The following is a 17,895-nucleotide window of genomic DNA, read 5'->3' on the forward strand; positions in this document are numbered from 1 at the left end:
GCCTGCAAAACAAAAATAAATCATAGATTGTGGCGATAGTTTGGTTGGGCCAGCCAAAAGATGCCAATTCAATTATGCTAGCTTTCTGATCTCACCTGCTTCTTTGATCAGTAAAGAAGGCAAAATAATTGAGAGGGAAGGAAAGTGAGGGGTGGTGATGGCCATAGCCTCTATGTTTTGGGATGTTTTAGGATTTGTATGTATACAAAAAAAGTAATCCTCTCCCCAGTGTCCATGAATTGATTGGGAACAAAGTTAATAAAACAGAGGCAATAAAGTTTGGCTTCTCCATTTGAAGTAAGCAAACCTCCTCAAGAAAACTGTGCTTGTCTCCAAGAGAAGCTGCTTATCTTAACAATTAGGATCCCATGAAGCTGTCTTAGATAGCCAGAACATTTCCCCATGTAGCTGTACATTGCCAACACTGGTTGGCAGCCACTGAAAACTCATGTTGCTAAGTTCTTTCTTTCAGTTAGTCTCAAATGTGCTACAAGATCCCTCTACATACTGGAGAAACAAAGTTTGGGAACCACTTTCTGAATGTAGATGTCCTGCATTACCTAAAAAAAAATGCCCCACAGACATAGAGAAAGTGATACACCATTTCAAATGGTGCACACCATTTTTCCTCCAGTGTAGGATCCCACAGACAGAGCATTATTGAATAGCTCAAACACTGTTTGGTCCCTGTGGGGCTCTTTATCTTGGTAGCAACCTCTGGATCTGATGTCTCATATGGTTGTCCCCCTCTGGCCAGCTGGACTTTCTCTTTGAACACACAGGGAAAAAAAGGGGGGGTGTTGATGGTTCCCACTGCCCCTGGCTTGGGTTTCCCAGCCTCTTCACAATTGAAGACCACTTTTATCACTCAGCAACTGGTGATTAACAGCCACTCCACTCCACTTCACACATCTCTCTCCTGGGCAGAGTTTTATTGCCAGCTGAGGCAGCCAGAAAGTCCGAAAAGGAACAGATGTCCCCTTTGTAATCCTAGTTTTTTAGGGAAAGAGGGGAAGAAAGGGGAACTGCATTGTTCAAACGGGGATGGAAGCTTTTTTTTCCAAGTGGGGAAGAAGAAAACATTTTAGGAGCTTCCTCCTAAGTCTGAGCAGAGTGGATGGCATTTGGGCAATTAACAAACTCTCTCGGGTTCCCCGTGATGGGTTCAGACATAGGAGGGCACCTGCTTAAGTCTCTTGTCTAAAATAAGCAGTCTTGCATGGATTGTGTCATGGGGAACCTTCTGCTCTGTTGTTGTATGCCTCCAAGTCATTTTTGACTTATGGCAACCCTAAGGCAAGCCTATTGCAGGGTTTTCTTGACATATTTCTTCAGAGGGGGTTTGCCATTGCCATCCTCTGAGACAGAGAGAGTGTGACATGCCCAAGGTCACCCAGTGGGTTTTTATACTCGAGTGGGGAACTGAACCCTGATCTCTAGAGTCAAACCACTACCCTGATAGGAATCCCAGTGTGTTGTTATTGTTATGTTATTGTTATGTTTTCTTGGCCATATTTCTTCAGGGGAAACCTGCCATTGCCATCCTCTAAAGCTAAGAGTGTGTGACTTAACTAAGGTTATCCAGCCAGTTTCCATGGCTGAGCAAGGAATTGAGCCCCTGTTTCCAGGAGTCCTGGTCCATCACTCTTAACAACTATGACATGCAGGCTCTCAGACATATGGAAACACTGTCTTGGCAAGATTTATTCAGAGAAGGTTTGGAATGGCCTTCTTCTGGGGCTGAGAGTGTGTGACCTGCATTGGATTTTCATAGCTGAGCAGGAATTCGAATCCTCGTCTCTCACTGTTTTAGTTCAGCACTCAAACCACTACACCGCCATTTGCAAGTCAAGATTTCTTCAAAGGAGGTTTGCTCTTGTCTTCCTCTGAGGCTGAGAGAGTGCGACATGCCCAAGGTTACCCAGAGGGTTTCTGTGGTGGGGATTTGAACATTGATATCCCAGAGTTTTATTCCAAAATTCAAACCACAACATCTAAAAAGAAAAATTAGAAGCTGTTAAACAAATGATCTTGCCAGAAACTGCACTAACTTAAAATATTCTTAAGCATTTAAAACATAACAATGATGAGATTGTAAGCCTGAGGGCAGGGAACCGTCTAATTAAAAATAATAATTGTAAGCCGCTCTGATAGCCTTTAGGGCCGAAGGGCAGGGTATAAATACCATAAACAAATAAATAAATAAATAAATGTCCAACAACATCCTCAGGCAGCAGCCAGTTAATATCAAACTCCTTTGTAATAAAGAATTAAGAGGAATAATGAAGCAGTTTCCACAGTATCAAATGTGGCCTGGGTGCTTCTACTAGACTGCTGCTGCATATTCACTGCAGAATTAATGCAGTTTAACAATGCTTTAACTACCATGGCTCAGTGATATGGAATTCTGGAATTTGTTGTTTGGTGAGATATTCAGCCTTCTCTCTCAAAGAGCTCTGGTGTCACAAGAAACTACAAATCCCAGGATCCCATAGGATGGAGCCATGGCAGTTAAAGTGGTGGCAAATTGCATTATTGCTGCAGTGCAGAGTCAGCCTGTGTTTTGGCCTTTTGGAGAAGGAGGGCTCCTTGTTGGAGGAAAGGAAATTTGAGGGGCTGAGACTTAAATCAGTTTGGTTTTGGGCTCCTGGAGCTGAGCTTGGCTGGTCCCAGTGGGCTAATGTGGCTACTCTCAGTTTTGGGATGTGATGCCAGAAGTAGCATAATTTACATTTCTGGATTTGCAGAGTGGAAGGAGTGGGAGAAAAGAAGTGTCAGGAGAGTGCTTTAATTTTAGTTAAGCAAATTATTTATGAATCCTTTGAGAGTCATAAGTCTTCCCTCCTCCCCTAATTTTATGCACACAGCAGCTCCTTTAGATGGAGGGCCAATGGCTCCCTGAGGTTATCTAAATGTAGGGTGACCCAATGCCAAGGAGGACAAGGCATTGCAAAATGTAGGACATTTGAGAAAATTGTTGGTTATTACCAAATAAAAGCTAAAAACACTCATAAAAATATAAATTCATGCTTCTTAGTGGTGCTTAAATAGAAGGCATTTTGAAATTCCTCCTGGACAGAAGGCTGAAGTCTAGGATGTGTCCTGGAATAGGCATTTTGGTCACTCTGTCTAAATGGGCTTAGCAGCTCAAGACTGCAGAGACCTGGGTCCAAAATGCTCCTAAAACGCATTTATGTGTGCACACATGTATGAGACGCAGTCTGGCATTCTTGCTCACAACTCTGGGCCAGAATAACATCCAAAATTCACAAAACAGTGGTACCTTTATTCGGCTAAGTGAAATGCACAGAATGCAAGCTTCTAGGCCAGAGAGAAAGCATACCAGGCATTGCAATAAAGAGTCTTTTATGCTGAAAAGAAGAGGAGGAGGAGAAACTGTCTGGCTCTGTTTTCCAAGCACCATTCGGCATCTGGCACCCCAAGGGCCACTCTTTGGGGCGACAGATCCTTTTCCCATCTCCTCACCCCACTCCGTTCCGGTTTAAAGGTTTATGGCCTCAATCTGAGTACAAAGCCCTGCGGTCCGGCACCATTCCTGACCCTCTCTGCCTCTGCCTTAATCCTCTTCTCTGCCATGGTCACGGTGGGTCTGCTCTAACAGGTTTAAGGAGGCCTCCTTATGCCTCCTCCTTGGTGGGCAAAGCTAAGTGGCAGGGGGCCTGTCCCTCCACGAGACCCTTTGGAGGAAGGGTCTGCTGCCTCTGGAGTTCCAGAGGTGTGGGAAAGGGGATTTTATTTTTCCACATCAGTGGGACGTTCTTCCATTTGTTTGTGCATCCCACCGTGCCATCAAGATATTGTCTTAGTCAGGTTTGGGACTAATTCATAGGATCAGGTTTGGAAGAGACCCTCAAAGGCTATCCAATCTCCATTACCCACTGGGTGACCTTGGGCAAGTCAGACACTCTCTCAGCCTCAGAGGAAGGCAAAGGTAAGCCAACTCAGGACAAATCTCACCAAGAAAATCTTAAGGAGGGTCTCCATACATTGGAGTTGACCTGAAGGCACACAACAACAACAAACGTGTGTGCAGGTTAACTTACAAGGCAGGAATCAAAGGTTGCTGCCACACTGCAGAATTAATGTTTGACCCCACTTTAAGTATCATGGCATCATTCTGTGGAATCTGAAGTCATGCAAGAACAATTAATACGTTTTAGCTGTGCTCTTTCTAAATTTGTATGCAAAGGGATCCTGTAGCACCTTTGAGATGAATTGAAAGAGAGAAGTTGGTAGAAAGCTCATGATACCAACTTCTCTCTTTCAGTTAGCACTTTCAAGGGTGCTACTAGATCCCTTTGCATGTTCATTCATAGATTTTCCAGACTAACACGGTGATTTCTTTGAATTCTTTCTAAATTTGTTTGAAAATCACCTTGGGTTTCATTTTGCGAGAAAGACAGAATACAAAATACATGCATAAATAAGAGGTTTCCTCTTGTCAGCTTCCCTGTTGGGAGCCTTTGTTCAAGTGGAGGCTTCCCTGTCTCCCTTCCCTTCCAGCAGATACTCCATTTGTGGCTTACAATCACCAAAGTCGGGGATTCCTTGGTTACCTCTTGGCCTACACTCCTGCTGTCTTGCAGATGCATCAATTGGGACTGTGGAGCCTGAGAGCTGCCGATCCAAGTCTCTTCTTTGCCTCTTGGATTCTTTCTTCCTGCCACATTGGCCACAAGCCCTGTCATCTCAGTTTTCCCATTTGACTGGCAACTTTGGCAGAGGAAAACTCCTGGCCTGGTGCTGGACTCCAGGTTGGGTGTCTTTTGAGTCCAAGATCACTCAGGGTCAGCCAGGGGTTGGCTGTGAATGCCCAAAGTGGCAGGTCTGGCAACTTGGAAACTGGAGTATGCAGTATTGCCGCTGTGGACACAGCTGGTGGTTGGGGTTGGGGGACCCAGGTCCAAAACACACTGCAGAAATAATCCAGTTTGAGACTGCTTTACCTAGTGTAGGATTGCACTAGTCTAGGAGTCTTGTCACCTGGTGAGGCAAGAATGCTAGAATCTTAAGAGTTGGAAGGCACCACAAGGGCCATCTAGTGTAACTCCTTGCTCAGTGCTGGAATACATAACTAATGTAATGTAATGTAATGTTACCTCTCTGTCTTCTCTTCTTCAAGCTAAACATACACACAAGTCCCCCAGCCATCCCTCATGGGTCTTGGCTTCCAAACCTTTGACCCTCTCAGATTTGTTGGTGGTCATATTCCAGCTTCCTATGCTCCAGATCTGAGACAGTTTGATTTGTGACATAATTAGAATTAGAAGCTTATGCATTCTCTTCAAGTAGAAAATACTATACCCTGGTGAACCTATTCTTTGATTTTAGGAAGTCTGAAGGTGAGGCATGTTCTATTTCTCTCTTTTCTCCCCTGCCCCCTGCAGTGCCTAGTGGTTTTCAGGGGCTGTTATTATAAATAATAATAAGTATTTCTGCCAATTGTGCACTTTACCTGCAGGTGTGTTTAGGAAATGCCAAAGCGTTTTGCTTTGGCAGCTTGTTTTTAAATAAAGCACCTGCAGGGTGGAAAGGAGGAGGCAACTTACAAAAGGAGAACAGCTGAAAGTCTTGTATTTTGTAAAAACAAAATAAAACATGGTTACAATGGGAAAATAAAGGAGAAAAGAAAAAAGAGAATGATCCATAGGATATGGCATGGGCTAGGCATATAAATAAGTATATATGGATATGGTCAGATATGTCGAGAGCTAGAGTGCAGTAGTGGTTTGAGTGCTAGACTAGTACTCTGGGAAATCAATCCACTGGACGTCCTTGGTTAAGTCACACTCTCTTGGCAGCCTAAGTAGAAGGCAATGGCAAACCTCTGTCAAACAAATGTTTATCAAGAAAGTCCAAGCCAGTGTGATGTAGTGGTTTAAGCATTGTGCTACAACTCTGGAGACCAGGGTATGAATTCCCATTTGGTCACAGAAGCCCACTGGGGGACCTTGGTCAAATCCCACTCTCTCAGGCTCAGACCCCTTCTAAAGACATCTGGCTGACAAAACACCACGATACTTGAAGGCACACAGCAGCATCAACAACGGCAAACCCTGTCTGAATCAGTCTTGCCAAGCAAGCCCTATGGTGGAGTCTTCATACGTCAGAGTCGATTTGGAAGTGCGTAACAACAACAATACTGATTTATTTCCAGAAACACATTTTCATTGAGTTGATGTCTATAAAAGAGATGTTCAGGCAAATGAAGGATATCTTTTGACCCCTGAATGATAGGTGATGAGTTCTTCTTCTTCTATCCCTGGAATATAAGTGTTGTTACAACGGTATAAGCATTGTTTAAATTCCAGACTACAGAGATTTAATTTAAAAGAACATGTTTGTCCACAAATCCCAAGGATTTTTTTTTCTAATGCACCAGTAATGCAAAAACCACAAAGGGGTAGCCACTGCACACATCCATATCCTATATGCAACAAGAAAGCGTTATCCATATTGCATTGCTTTCTTGAAGTAGAGTTGATGAGGAAGGCTCCCCTCTAGTGGCTGTTTCCCATACTGCATGCTGTTTCTGTCCCTGTCCCTGGATTTTGTCCAAAAGAAGGACTGAAACCAGATTTTGCTAAAGCTGAGTCCAGACTGTAACCTAGAACTATATTCTTCCAACAAGAAAAAAATTCCTGCTTTGGCTTTGGGTATACACTTGTCGGCGTTCTTGTTGTTGTGTGCCTTCAAGTCATTTTTGAGTTAAAGTGACCATAAAGTGATGCTATTGGAAGGTTTTCTTGGCAAGATTTTTCAGAGGGAAATTTCCTTTTGCCTTCCTCTGAGGCTGAGAGAATATGTCATGGCCAAGGTTACCCAGTGGGTTTCCATGGCTGGGCTGGAATTTAAACCCTGGTCTCCAGAGTCATAGTCTAATGCTCAAACCACTGCACCAGCCTGGCTCTCTTGGATATACACATATCCTCCAAAATCAACTCATTCATTATATGGCATTGGAGAAATACATGGGCTGCCAAGAAGGCAAATGAAAGCAAAATTTTCTCTAGAACTCAAAACGTCTCAGGAAACAGGACTCACTGGAAATAATGCTGGAAAAACTGAAAGGCAGTAGGAAAAAAGGAAGATCACCATGTAAGTGAATGGATTCTACCAAGGAATCTATGGTTGCCCTGAGTTTGCAAGACCTGAGCAGGGCTGCTGGTGATTGGGGATTTTTGAGTTCTCTCATTCAGATGGAAACTGTATGAGCCATATTAAAGGGAGACTGAAGATGAGTCAGAGATGTGATGCAGCAGCTAAAAAGCCAATAAGATTCAAGGCTGCATCAATAGGAGTATAGTCTGAGATTGAGGGAAGTAATAATACCCCTCCATTCCACTTTGGTCAGGCCTCACCTGGAATCCTGTGTACTATTCTGGGCACTTATAATTCAAGAGGGATGCTGAGAAGCTGGAGGGTGTCCAGAGGAGGGCCATCAAAATGGTGAAAAGGCTGAAACCACCAGGCTCTACGAGGGAGCTGGGGATGTTTAGCCTGGAGAAGAGAAGGTTAAGTGGGGACATAGAGTCCTTGGCCATATAGTAATTACTCCCATACACCATGGATATTCTTGGTCTTGTTATAACCTGGCCTGTGATTATTAGATTTTAAATATTAATTATGTAATTTTAATCTTAATGTGTTTAATTCTTTTTTAAGGGGGGGATTATGTATATTATTGTATGATTTTAAATGTTGTTTTTTATTATTTATTATGTTGAGGATGGAGCCAGTTGTTTTCTGCTAGTGCAGAGAACAGGACACGGAGCAATGGATTCAAACTACATGAAAAGAAATTCCACCTCAACATGAGAAAGAACTTCTTGACAGTAAGAGCTGTTTCCCAGTGGAAGACACTGTTGCCTTGAAGTCTCCTTCTTTGGAGGCTTTTAAGCAGGGGCTGGATAGCCATCTGTCACAGGGAGGGCTTGGATGGTGTCTTCCTGCATGGCAGAATGGGTTGGATTGGATGGCCCTTGGGGATCTCTTCCAACCCTTGGATTCTGTAAGTTGAAGCTCACTTGATGGCATGGAATGGCAAATGCACATTGTTGGGAAGGGTGGGTGATTATGCCATATGTCCATAGCTATCATGGCTTGGAACAGATGCCATGTGTGGATCATTAGGAAATAGTAATAATAATAAAAAAATAATAATATAAGCTTGTATTTATATACCGCTTTTTCTCCAGATCAAAGCGGTGTAGATCTCCAAGCGGATTATTTACTGGGGAGAAAGAGTTTGGGAAATGGCTGCTCTGTTTGCTTTGTAGCTACAACAGTTGTGGGCAATTGCATGGTTAATTCTCTCCCTTCCCCACCTCCCCTAGCACATCACACTGACACATTCTAGTTTACCCAGAAGGATTGCAAAGCACTTTTCATGTTGTGCTAGCTTTATTTTCAGCTAATTTTTGTCCCTTCTAAAAGTGTGGGGTGGGCAAATAAAGACAAGCTGCTATATTCTGGTTCATTTTTGCTGGGCTTCAGGCAATGTGGTGAGATAATTTTTTGCTTGGGGATTTAAAAAAAATGAAGGGGTTGTCCAGGAACTTTGAGGTTGTTGGTTGTCTTTCCTTCTAGGTGTGTATTTTTAAAGCTGTTATTCCCCCAGAAGCTGGCTAGGTGGCAGTGGCGACCTTGATATTTTCCATTGTGATTTTAGTGGAACAGGAGAAGTCCTATAATGTGACTTTGGCATCTATTTCTGCTTTAAACCTTCAAAGTTGGAAGGAGCTGTTTTAGAAAGGGATTATTTTTGGTCTCACTTCCTCTTAGCTTTGTGGGTACAAAGCCCAAAAGTTTATTCCATAAACTTACCCTTTGCTGGTTCTGCTCTTGCATCTACTATAAAATGATATACTACTGGAGATCTTCGGTATACTAAAGATCTTCAACCTTTTGAGGCTGATGGGGAAGACTGTGTCAGAAGAGCCTCCATATGCCATAGCAGTGTGCCTCTGAAAGAGTGCAGTTGTTGCTTTCAGGTCATGCTGGTTGGCTTCCCAGATGTATCTTAGAACGAGGAATGAGGGGCAGAGATTTTGTACTGATCCATCCAACCTGCTAGTAAAAATCTACCCCTTTGCCATCTGAAAAATATGCAAAAGCCCTCATCTATATTCTCTTCTGACTTTCCTAGATCTGCAGAATGTCCCCTGAAAAACCTTACTGAGCACAAGAAATTATTTTGGGAAAAACAAAACCCAACATCCCAACTCCTTTTCTGCACAAACAAAGGCAAAAAAAGGTCTCTTGGGCTGCAAAATATTGCTATTTGACACCACTTTATATGTCATGGTTCCATGCCATGGAATCCTGGGATTTGTAGTTTCTTGTGGCACTAGAGTTCTCTCACAGGAAAGGCTAAATATCTTACATAGGAAGGATATCTTTTGGCCATTTAATGATAGGTGATGAATTTTTCTTTTTGCATCCTTAGAATATAAATCCCGTGATTACATAGCATTCAGCCTTGGCAGTTAAAGCGGTGTCAAACTACTTTATTTTGCAGTGTGGCAACAGCGCAGGACTCTAGAATACAAACTAGTGGATTCAAATGACAAGAAAAATGATTGCAACAAACCCTTAGGTCTAACTTTCTAATAATAATAATATAATAAAAATAAATAAACTTTTATTTCTACCCCGCTTTTTGTAAAAACAATCAAAGCAGCTTAACAACAATATTAAAAGAATACACCATATACTGTATACAAAATATACTCCCCTTAAAAAAGAATTAAACAGTTTAAGGTTAAAATTACATGAACAATTAAAACAATAATAGTGGGCAGAGTCACCAGATATATGTGTGTGTGGGGGGGGGGGTCGCTATATGGCTGAGTAATTTATTCTGGGAAGGCCTGCCGGAAGAGATCCGTCTTAACAGCCTTCTTGAAACTATCTAGATTGGTGTTTTGACGGATCTCGTCTAGCAGGCCGTTCCATAGTTTGGGTGCGGTTGCAGAAAAAGCCCTCTGGGAGGTCGCAGTCAATCTGGTCTTTATAGGTTGCAGCTAAGTTCCCCCCAGAGGACCTGAGAGCACAGGGCAGATTGTATGGAAGTAGGTGATCCTTTAAATAAGTTGGGCCCAAGCTATGTAGGGCCTTAAAGGTAATAACCAACAACTTGTACTGTGCCCGAAAACCTTCTGGCAATAGAGGAGACTGGTATGTCTCAGAGGATGGTGGACTCTATTTTTGGAGATCTTTAAGCAGACTTTCAATGGCCACCTTTCAAAAGTGTTTTGTCTGTGTATTCCTGCATGGCAGGAGGCTGGATTAGATGGCCCTTGGGGTCTCTTCCATCCCTGTGATTATGTGAAGAAGACTCTCAGCTCAGCCAGGTGACAGTCTGAAAAGTGCAAGAACTTCAAAAGGTTCAGAAGTGGAGAGAGACCATGAGGCCACAAAGACATTCTGATTAGACAAAGTTGGCAAATTATGCTGAAAAAAATGTCCTGTAGTTCTGTCCAGAAAAGAGTGCTCTTCCTTTAGATCCAAGTTAATGCATCTTAAACCTGAGTCCTGATGGGTAGATGATGGTTGTGTTTTGGTGGTGGGGCTGAGGGAAAGAAATGAGAAAGTAAGGTCAAAGTAGTAGCATGGCATCCCCAAACCTACCCTCTATAGGATTTCATGGTCTGAATTACATTGCTAGACTCAACCAACCCTTTGAGTCAGTTGAGAGCATTTCTGAAGACTGAATGTTGTTGTTGTTGTTGTTGTTGTTATGCAATGTGTTGACTCACCATTCAACAGTTGACTGAATAGGTCTATTTTTGTGGAGACCAGCCAACAGGATTCCAGCCATGTGTGTTGCTTTGGATTGAGTTAATTTTGCATTGTAAAACTGTGGCTTGCTTTGCATCCAGCATTCTCTATAATGAGGCCAAATAAAGACTACTGTATTTTAAAAAATGTAGACCTCGAGGAGCATTTGCTATTTTGGGGAAAGATCTGTGCAAGAATTGCTGAGTGTTCCTCATGGAGTGTAGCAGGAGAAGCAGAGAGTTGAATGAGAAGGGAGGAGGAGGAGGAGGAGGAGGGAATTGATGCGGGTTGGATGTGTTCCTTTTATTACATCACAAGAATCTTCAAAAGGGAGCACTGCATCACATTTGCTCGGCATGTGATTTTAAAAATAGTTTCCCCCAAAATAACTCCAGCCGTCCCATAGGGCTCTCTTTCACTGACATGTGTATTTAACAAGTTAGGTTTGTGCTGGTGGTTGTGTGTGGTTTTTCTCTTTTAAAGAAAAAGAGAAAACTCATAGCAGCAACTAACTTTTCAGAAACTAGAAGAGAAGAGAGATTTTGGCCTCTGCCTCTGTGTGACTCTTGCCTGGCAGAGTTTAGGATGGCTTGTTATGAATGACCAGCATGACCAGGTGTCCTCACTGCAAAGGAGGACAAGGCACCACTAAATGTAGGATATTCAAGAAAAATGTAGAGCATTACAAAATAAAAGCTTGAAACACTCAGAAATGTCAAATTCATGCTTCATAGTCATGCTCCAAATGGAGGACATTTTGGAATTCCTTCTGGATAGAAGATTGAAATGGAGGACATATCCTGGAAAAGGAGGATGCCTGGTCACCCTGTGAATGTCATGGGTTCTTTTGACTTGGGGTGCATCTACACTGTAGAAATCATGTAGTTTGGCATCGCTTTAACTGCCACGGCTTCCTCCTACAGAACCGTGGGATTTGTAGCAAAAGTATCACTATGTCAGCCACCTGTGAAAAAACTTTCAGGTTTTGGATTATTTTGGAATTCCTGATAAGGGAAACTCAATCTGTACTTGAAACATTGAGCTGCAATATGGAAAGCAGTTTAGAGAACAGTGCAATTAAAACAGTGCAGCAGCTTTCATTAAAAACATTCAGTTTTCAAAGGCCTTTGAGGTCTTAACGAAGAGGAGGCCATTCTAGACTTCCTAGCCAAGGAGCAGCCACTAAAATGGCTCTGTCTCATATTATGCCTTTGGAGGTGGTGGGAATGAGAAAAGAACTTCTCCAGATGCTCTCTGGACCTGGGCAGGCACAAATGGGGAGATAATGGCCTTTCAAATAGCCTGGAACTAAGCCATATAGGGCTTGCTGGAGAGAGTGTAACCTATACCCCCATGGGGAGATACGTAACGCAGGCTTGGCATGAGATAGGCATTGAGCCCTCCACCTTTGCAAGCTGCATCTTGGGCCCAAAGGGGACAAGAGACCAAACTAGTATGTCAAGCATACCCTCCAACCATCCTGGATTTGGCAAGGACATTTCCAATTCTCTGCCACCCCATTTTTATAGCTGCATTTAAAATGTCCCAGTTTCTTTCTCTTCTTCCCACTTTCCCCCTTTTTCCTCAGCTTACTTCAGTTGCTGCAAATGAATACCAAGTGCAAAAAAAAAAAAAAATAGTTTGCACTCAAACTCAGCAGTGGGGAGAAGAAAAGGGGGCAGAATCTTGACCTTCCCTAAAAATTAGTTTGCATTAACTCAGCAAACTGAAGAAGAATAGGGGGCAGAATCTTGCTCTCCCCAGTAGGTTCAGGCTGAAACAAACTGTTGCAGCCTCTTTTAGAATAATAGAATCATAGAGTAGGAAGAGACTCCCAAGGTCCATCCAGTTTAACCCCATTCTGCCGTGCAGGAAGACACCATCAAAACACTCCCTGTGACAGATTGCCATCCAGCCTCTGTTTAAAAATTCCACAGAAGGAGAAGACAATGCTCTCCAAGGCAGTGTATTCCTAGTTTGTCTGTTCTTCCTCATTAATAACCATCTTAACCACACTCTGATGTTGCTTGGTCACATGTCTGCTGGTTTGCATTTGTACAATGTTGGAGGGCATGACCAAGGCATTGCACATTTTCATCCCAACAAACATTTAGCCAAGGAAGTGGCGGCATGTCGTGCCGAGGTGAGATTTGACGCGCCGTAAGGCTGTGTTGGCCACAGGCTGGTTTTTATTCTTTTAGGAACATTCTCTCACTTGCCCCAGTGCCTTTGCTCTTGTTCTCAGTCCATGCTGCCAATTCCAGCTCCAGCCTCCTTTCTCTTTTTTTGTCCTTGTCCCAACATAATTTGCATTTGCACAGAACTTCTCCTGCCCTGGCCAAGCGATGTGGGTGGCCATTGGACCAAAACACAGTTGGCCAGCAGGCTACAGGTTTCCCCTACAGCTCCTTTGGAACAGAGTTGCCTTGATTGAAATCAAATGGATTCAGATAATAATGCAAATTGCTTTTCTGGTGTTACAGATTCAAATCACCTTCTAACTCACCAATGTTTAATCATCCTGACTGATTCAATGGTTGTACTTTAGTGCAATAATATGATTCAGGCTGTTTTCACCTTTAAATCCAATTTTAATAAAATGCACCCCCAGGGAACAAAAACCCCAACAACTCTATTTCTGGGTTTATTGGGTATTTTTTGGCTGATTTCTGATAATATCTGGAGGTTTAGGTGCAGCCAGAATGTGTGTCTTGAATCCCAGTGCTGTTCCAGGTGGTTTTAAGGGGCATTAAATGGGCATTTTTTTGACTCAAGAAAAACCCTTTCTTTGAGTGTATGGGGTTGTATCTGCAGTGCAGAAATAATCCAGGTTGACCACACTTGATCTGCAAATAGTCCTTGAAAACTATTCAAAACTTTCTTGCAGTGAGATTCTAATGCATAAGTAAACACAAATGAACATAGAACACATTTGAGCCACCCAAATATAAAAATATACCAATTTAAAAGTCCTAGTTTAAAGTGACACAGTGTGCTCTGTTCTTGCTGGGACCAGGGTTTTGCAAATATCTGGGCTTCTCAGTGCAAACATATCTATTTGTGTAGCCTTCTGCTCTTAGAATCATAGAATCATAGAGTTGGAAGAAACCACAAGGGCCATCCAGTCCAACCCCCTGCCATGCAGGAACTCACAATCACAGTACCCCCAACAGATGGCCATCCAGCCTCTGTTTGAAGACCTCCAAAGAAGGAGCGTGTTCCACTGTCAAACAGTTCTTACTGTCAAGAAGTTACTCCTAATATTCAGCTGGATTTTCTTTTCCTGTAGTTTGTACCCCATTGTTCTGTGTCCTATTTTCTAGACCAGTAGAAAACAAGCTTGTTCCATCCTCAATATGACACCCCTTCAAATATTTAAACAGGACTATCATATCACCTCTTAACTGTCTCTTCTCCAGGCTAAACATACCCAGCTCCCTAAGTCGCTTCTCATAGGGCATGGTTTCCAGACCTGTTACTAATTATCAATAGCCCACTACCAAGCGTAGTATGCATTGCCATTGTTCTTTTTGAGAGTACTCTTTTGGGAAACCCTTCGCCATTGCATGATTGCTGAGTCTAGCTTGTGCCCAGTGTGTCACCGGTTTGTTCTGTTTATATTTGGAATGATGGTGCTAGTTCTGCAGAGAATTCTCCAGATGGCAGGAGATGGACTTCTGCTGCTTAAGCAGCTGGAACAAATAGAACAGACCACAAATGTTAGCAACCGAGTTTTACTGTTGGAGGAAAGAGCGTTGGCTGGTGACTTCCATGTCAGTTGAAGTTGTTGGATGCTTCCAAATCCAGTGAATGCTTTAGTTGTGAATTCTTGCATGGTAGAATGATGTTGGATTAGATGGCCCATATGATCCCTTCCAACTATACAATTCTATATGCAGGGCTGAATTGACACTGCTGCCATGGCTCCATCTTATGGAATCCTGGGATTTATAGTTTGTTGTAGCACCAGAGCTCTCTGAGCTCTTTCTATCCTCCTTCATAGTAGACTCTGAAGTGGTGTTGGAGCTGGATGTGTCCTCCTGCTTTAAATGACCTTTATAGAGTCTCTAATGCTGCCCCTTTCTCTCTTTCTCCTTCCAGGCATGGTACAGAAACTCGACCAAAAACTTCCGGTGGCTAACGAGTACCTGCTACTTTCAGGAGGTGTCCGGGAAGGGGTGGTGGACCTGGACCTGGATGAGCTGAACATCTACGCCCGTGGCACTGACTATGATATGGACTTCACCCTCCTGGTGCCAGCCCTGAAGCTCCATGACCGGAACCAGCCGGTCACCCTGGACATGCGCCACTCAGCCCTCTGCCACTCATGGCTGAGTTTGCGGCTCTTTGATGAGGGGACCATCAGCAAGTGGAAGGATTGCTGCACCATCGTGGACCACATCAATGGGGCTACCAACTACTTCTTCTCCCCCACCAAAGTGGCTGAGTGGTTCTATGACTCGATCAGCATCGTCCTGTCTGAGATCCAGAAGAAGCCCCAGAGGGGCATGCCCAAAGTGGAGAAGGTGGAGAAGAATGGGACCATCATCTCCATCATTCTGGGTGTGGGTAGCAGTCGCATGCTCTATGATGTCGTCCCTGTTGTCTCATTCAAAGGCTGGCCGGCTGTGGCCCAGAGCTGGCTGATGGAGAACCACTTCTGGGATGGGAAGATCACTGAGGAAGAGGTAATCAGCGGCTTTTACTTAGTGCCGGCCTGTTCCTACAAGGGCCGGAAGGACAATGAATGGCGGCTGTCCTTCGCCCGGAGCGAAGTCCAGCTGAAGAAGTGCATCTCCCCTAGCCTCATGCAAGCCTACCAGGCTTGCAAAGCCATCATCATCAAGCTTCTCTCCCGCCCCAAGGCCATCAGCCCCTACCACCTGCGCAGCATGATGCTCTGGGCCTGTGACCGGCTCCCAGCGAACTACCTGGCCCAGGAAGACTACGCGGCCCATTTCCTCCTGGGTCTGATTGATGACCTCCAGCACTGTCTGGTGAACAAGATGTGCCCCAACTACTTCATTCCCCAGTGCAACATGTTGGAGCATCTCTCTGAGGAGACAGTCATGCTCCATGCCAGGAAGCTCTCCTCCGTACGCTCGGACCCAGCTGAGCACCTCCAGACAGCCATCGAGCACGTCAAGGCGGCCAACCGGCTCACACTAGAACTCCAGCGGAGAGGCAGCGCCAGCAGTATCCCGTCCCCACAGTCGGACGGTGGGGACAGCAGTCAGCCTGATGACCGGTTGGCCAAAAAGCTTCAGCAGCTGGTGACTGAGAACCCAGGGAAGTCCATCTCCGTCTTTATTAATCCTGACGACGTTACCCGGCCTCACTTTAGAATCGACGACAAATTCTTCTGAGGGTTGCCCCCACCTCAGCCCCTCCACACATCCCCCCCCCCCACTTTTAGACTTGAGCAAAGATTTTTTTTTTTTCTGGCATTTCCTCTCTTTTTTCCTTCTCCCTCTCTTGCTATTTCTTCTTTTACATATCCAGTTTAGAATGGATTTGCTGAGAGCAACACAGAACCAGCAAGAAGGTTCTCCAGGAGAGTGCAGGATTAGACCCTTTTACTCTCTGTTGCCCTCACCCCTGTTTGTGTGTATTTGTGTGTTTGTATGTATGGTTTAAATCAGGTGGGAAAATGTCAGGGGGGTGACTCTCCCCCACACAGAGCTGAAAGTGCTGCCCTCACGGTCCAGATTTAGGTTAAATTTGCCCCCAGTGCCTTCCAACATCCCCCTAGGAGCCACAGTGGGCAACTTCACCACTTTTTCAGCAAGGGAGATCCTTTTTATATATAAACAAGAATTGTCCCAAAAGACAATTTAAGTCTTTTCCTGCATACAGAAAAAAAACTGCAAGGCCTAGACCTGCCTAGAATGCACAGATGTGGTTAAACTAGAGATACCTCTACCCTGTAGAAATAATGCAGTTTGACACTGTTTTAACAGCCATGGTTCCATCCTTCAGAATCCTAGGCAGGTTTGCAGTTTATTGAGGCACCAGTCCACTTTGGCAGAGAAAGCTAAGGACCTTAGAAAACAACAGATCCCAGGATTCCACAAGATGGAGCTACAGCACTTAAAGTAGTGTCAAACTACATTATTTATACAGTGTAGATGCAGTCTAGGGACTATTTGTGGGCAAAAAGCCCCTCTCTCTTTTTTTTTAAATCTGGGGAGATTTTTGGCAGGTCCAAAATAGCCTTGGAGGACCATACTGTCTCCATCCCTGTTCTAAGAGAAACTTGAACCAAAAACCACACATATAAACACACACACCTTTCCTGGCCTCCTTGTTTGTAAACTTCCTTTCTGTGGTCAGAAGGTTCTGCTCTCCTTCCATCATCTCTTCTGCTCCTGGTTTTGTTGGGCCACCCCCCCAAAAAAATTCTGTTTGCTCAAGGACAGCTAGTGTGAGAGATTCTGGCCAGGAAGGCTTGACCCTTCGCTCGAGATCCCTCTCTACTGACCACTCCACCTTTTTGACCCAGAAGGATCAAATTGACTTTTTAAGCTTAGGGATACAAGAGACATTTTTCAAGTTTCTTCTCAAAACCTCCCTTCTCCGCTCCTTGCCCCGAATCACCTCTTTTTGGTCACCTCTTCTTGAATGTAATTGTTCAGAATAAGACTTCATCCAGTGCAAAGAACTCTGTTTCGGCTCATCTTCCTTGAGGAATAAGGTTCTGGAATGTTAGTTTTTAGTGGGTGTAATTATTCAAAGCCTTATTTAAATGCTATTAAAGAACATACCATCGTAAATATCATTTTGCACTAATGACACCTCGTGCCACAGCTGTGACTCCAACAGTCTTCACCTGCCTTTAGTGGGGAGCATCTGTTGGGGAGCTCTGATCCGATCAGTGCTCTAGACAAGCATTTATATTATTTCCCCTTGATCTGATCCAAAAGGTAGGGCTGGATCCTCTTTCATACACAATGGCTGGAGCCTCTCATAAACCTGCTCTATACTTCAGTCAATTAACCTGATGTGATTTGCTGCTTCTGTGAGATACAGAAGTTCCAAGAACTACATTTTGCAAAGTCACCAACTGTTCTATTCTGGGTGCCTTCTTTTCTT

The 17,895-nt window shown here is 43.9% G+C and overlaps 1 protein-coding gene across 2 annotated transcripts in view; it reads left to right on the plus strand.

Moving 5' to 3' along the window:
• MB21D2 (Mab-21 domain containing 2) overlaps positions 1-17,578 on the plus strand; it is a 73,806-nt gene extending 56,228 nt beyond the window's left edge. The window contains exons 1-2 of one of the 2 annotated variants that reach the window (XM_042459780.1): positions 7,799-7,856; positions 14,905-17,578. In XM_042459780.1, coding sequence (XP_042315714.1) covers positions 14,907-16,169 — 1,263 coding nt within the window. In that variant the 5' untranslated portion in view covers positions 7,799-7,856; positions 14,905-14,906 and the 3' untranslated portion in view covers positions 16,170-17,578. Of the gene's footprint in view, positions 1-7,798; positions 7,857-14,904 lie in introns of those variants that run through there. The other variant, XM_042459779.1, reaches the window with a different exon arrangement.
• Positions 17,579-17,895: the final 317 nt, after the last annotated feature.

The sequence above is a fragment of the Sceloporus undulatus genome, chromosome 3, assembly GCF_019175285.1.
Source record: "Sceloporus undulatus isolate JIND9_A2432 ecotype Alabama chromosome 3, SceUnd_v1.1, whole genome shotgun sequence".
NCBI lineage: Eukaryota > Metazoa > Chordata > Lepidosauria > Squamata > Phrynosomatidae > Sceloporus > Sceloporus undulatus.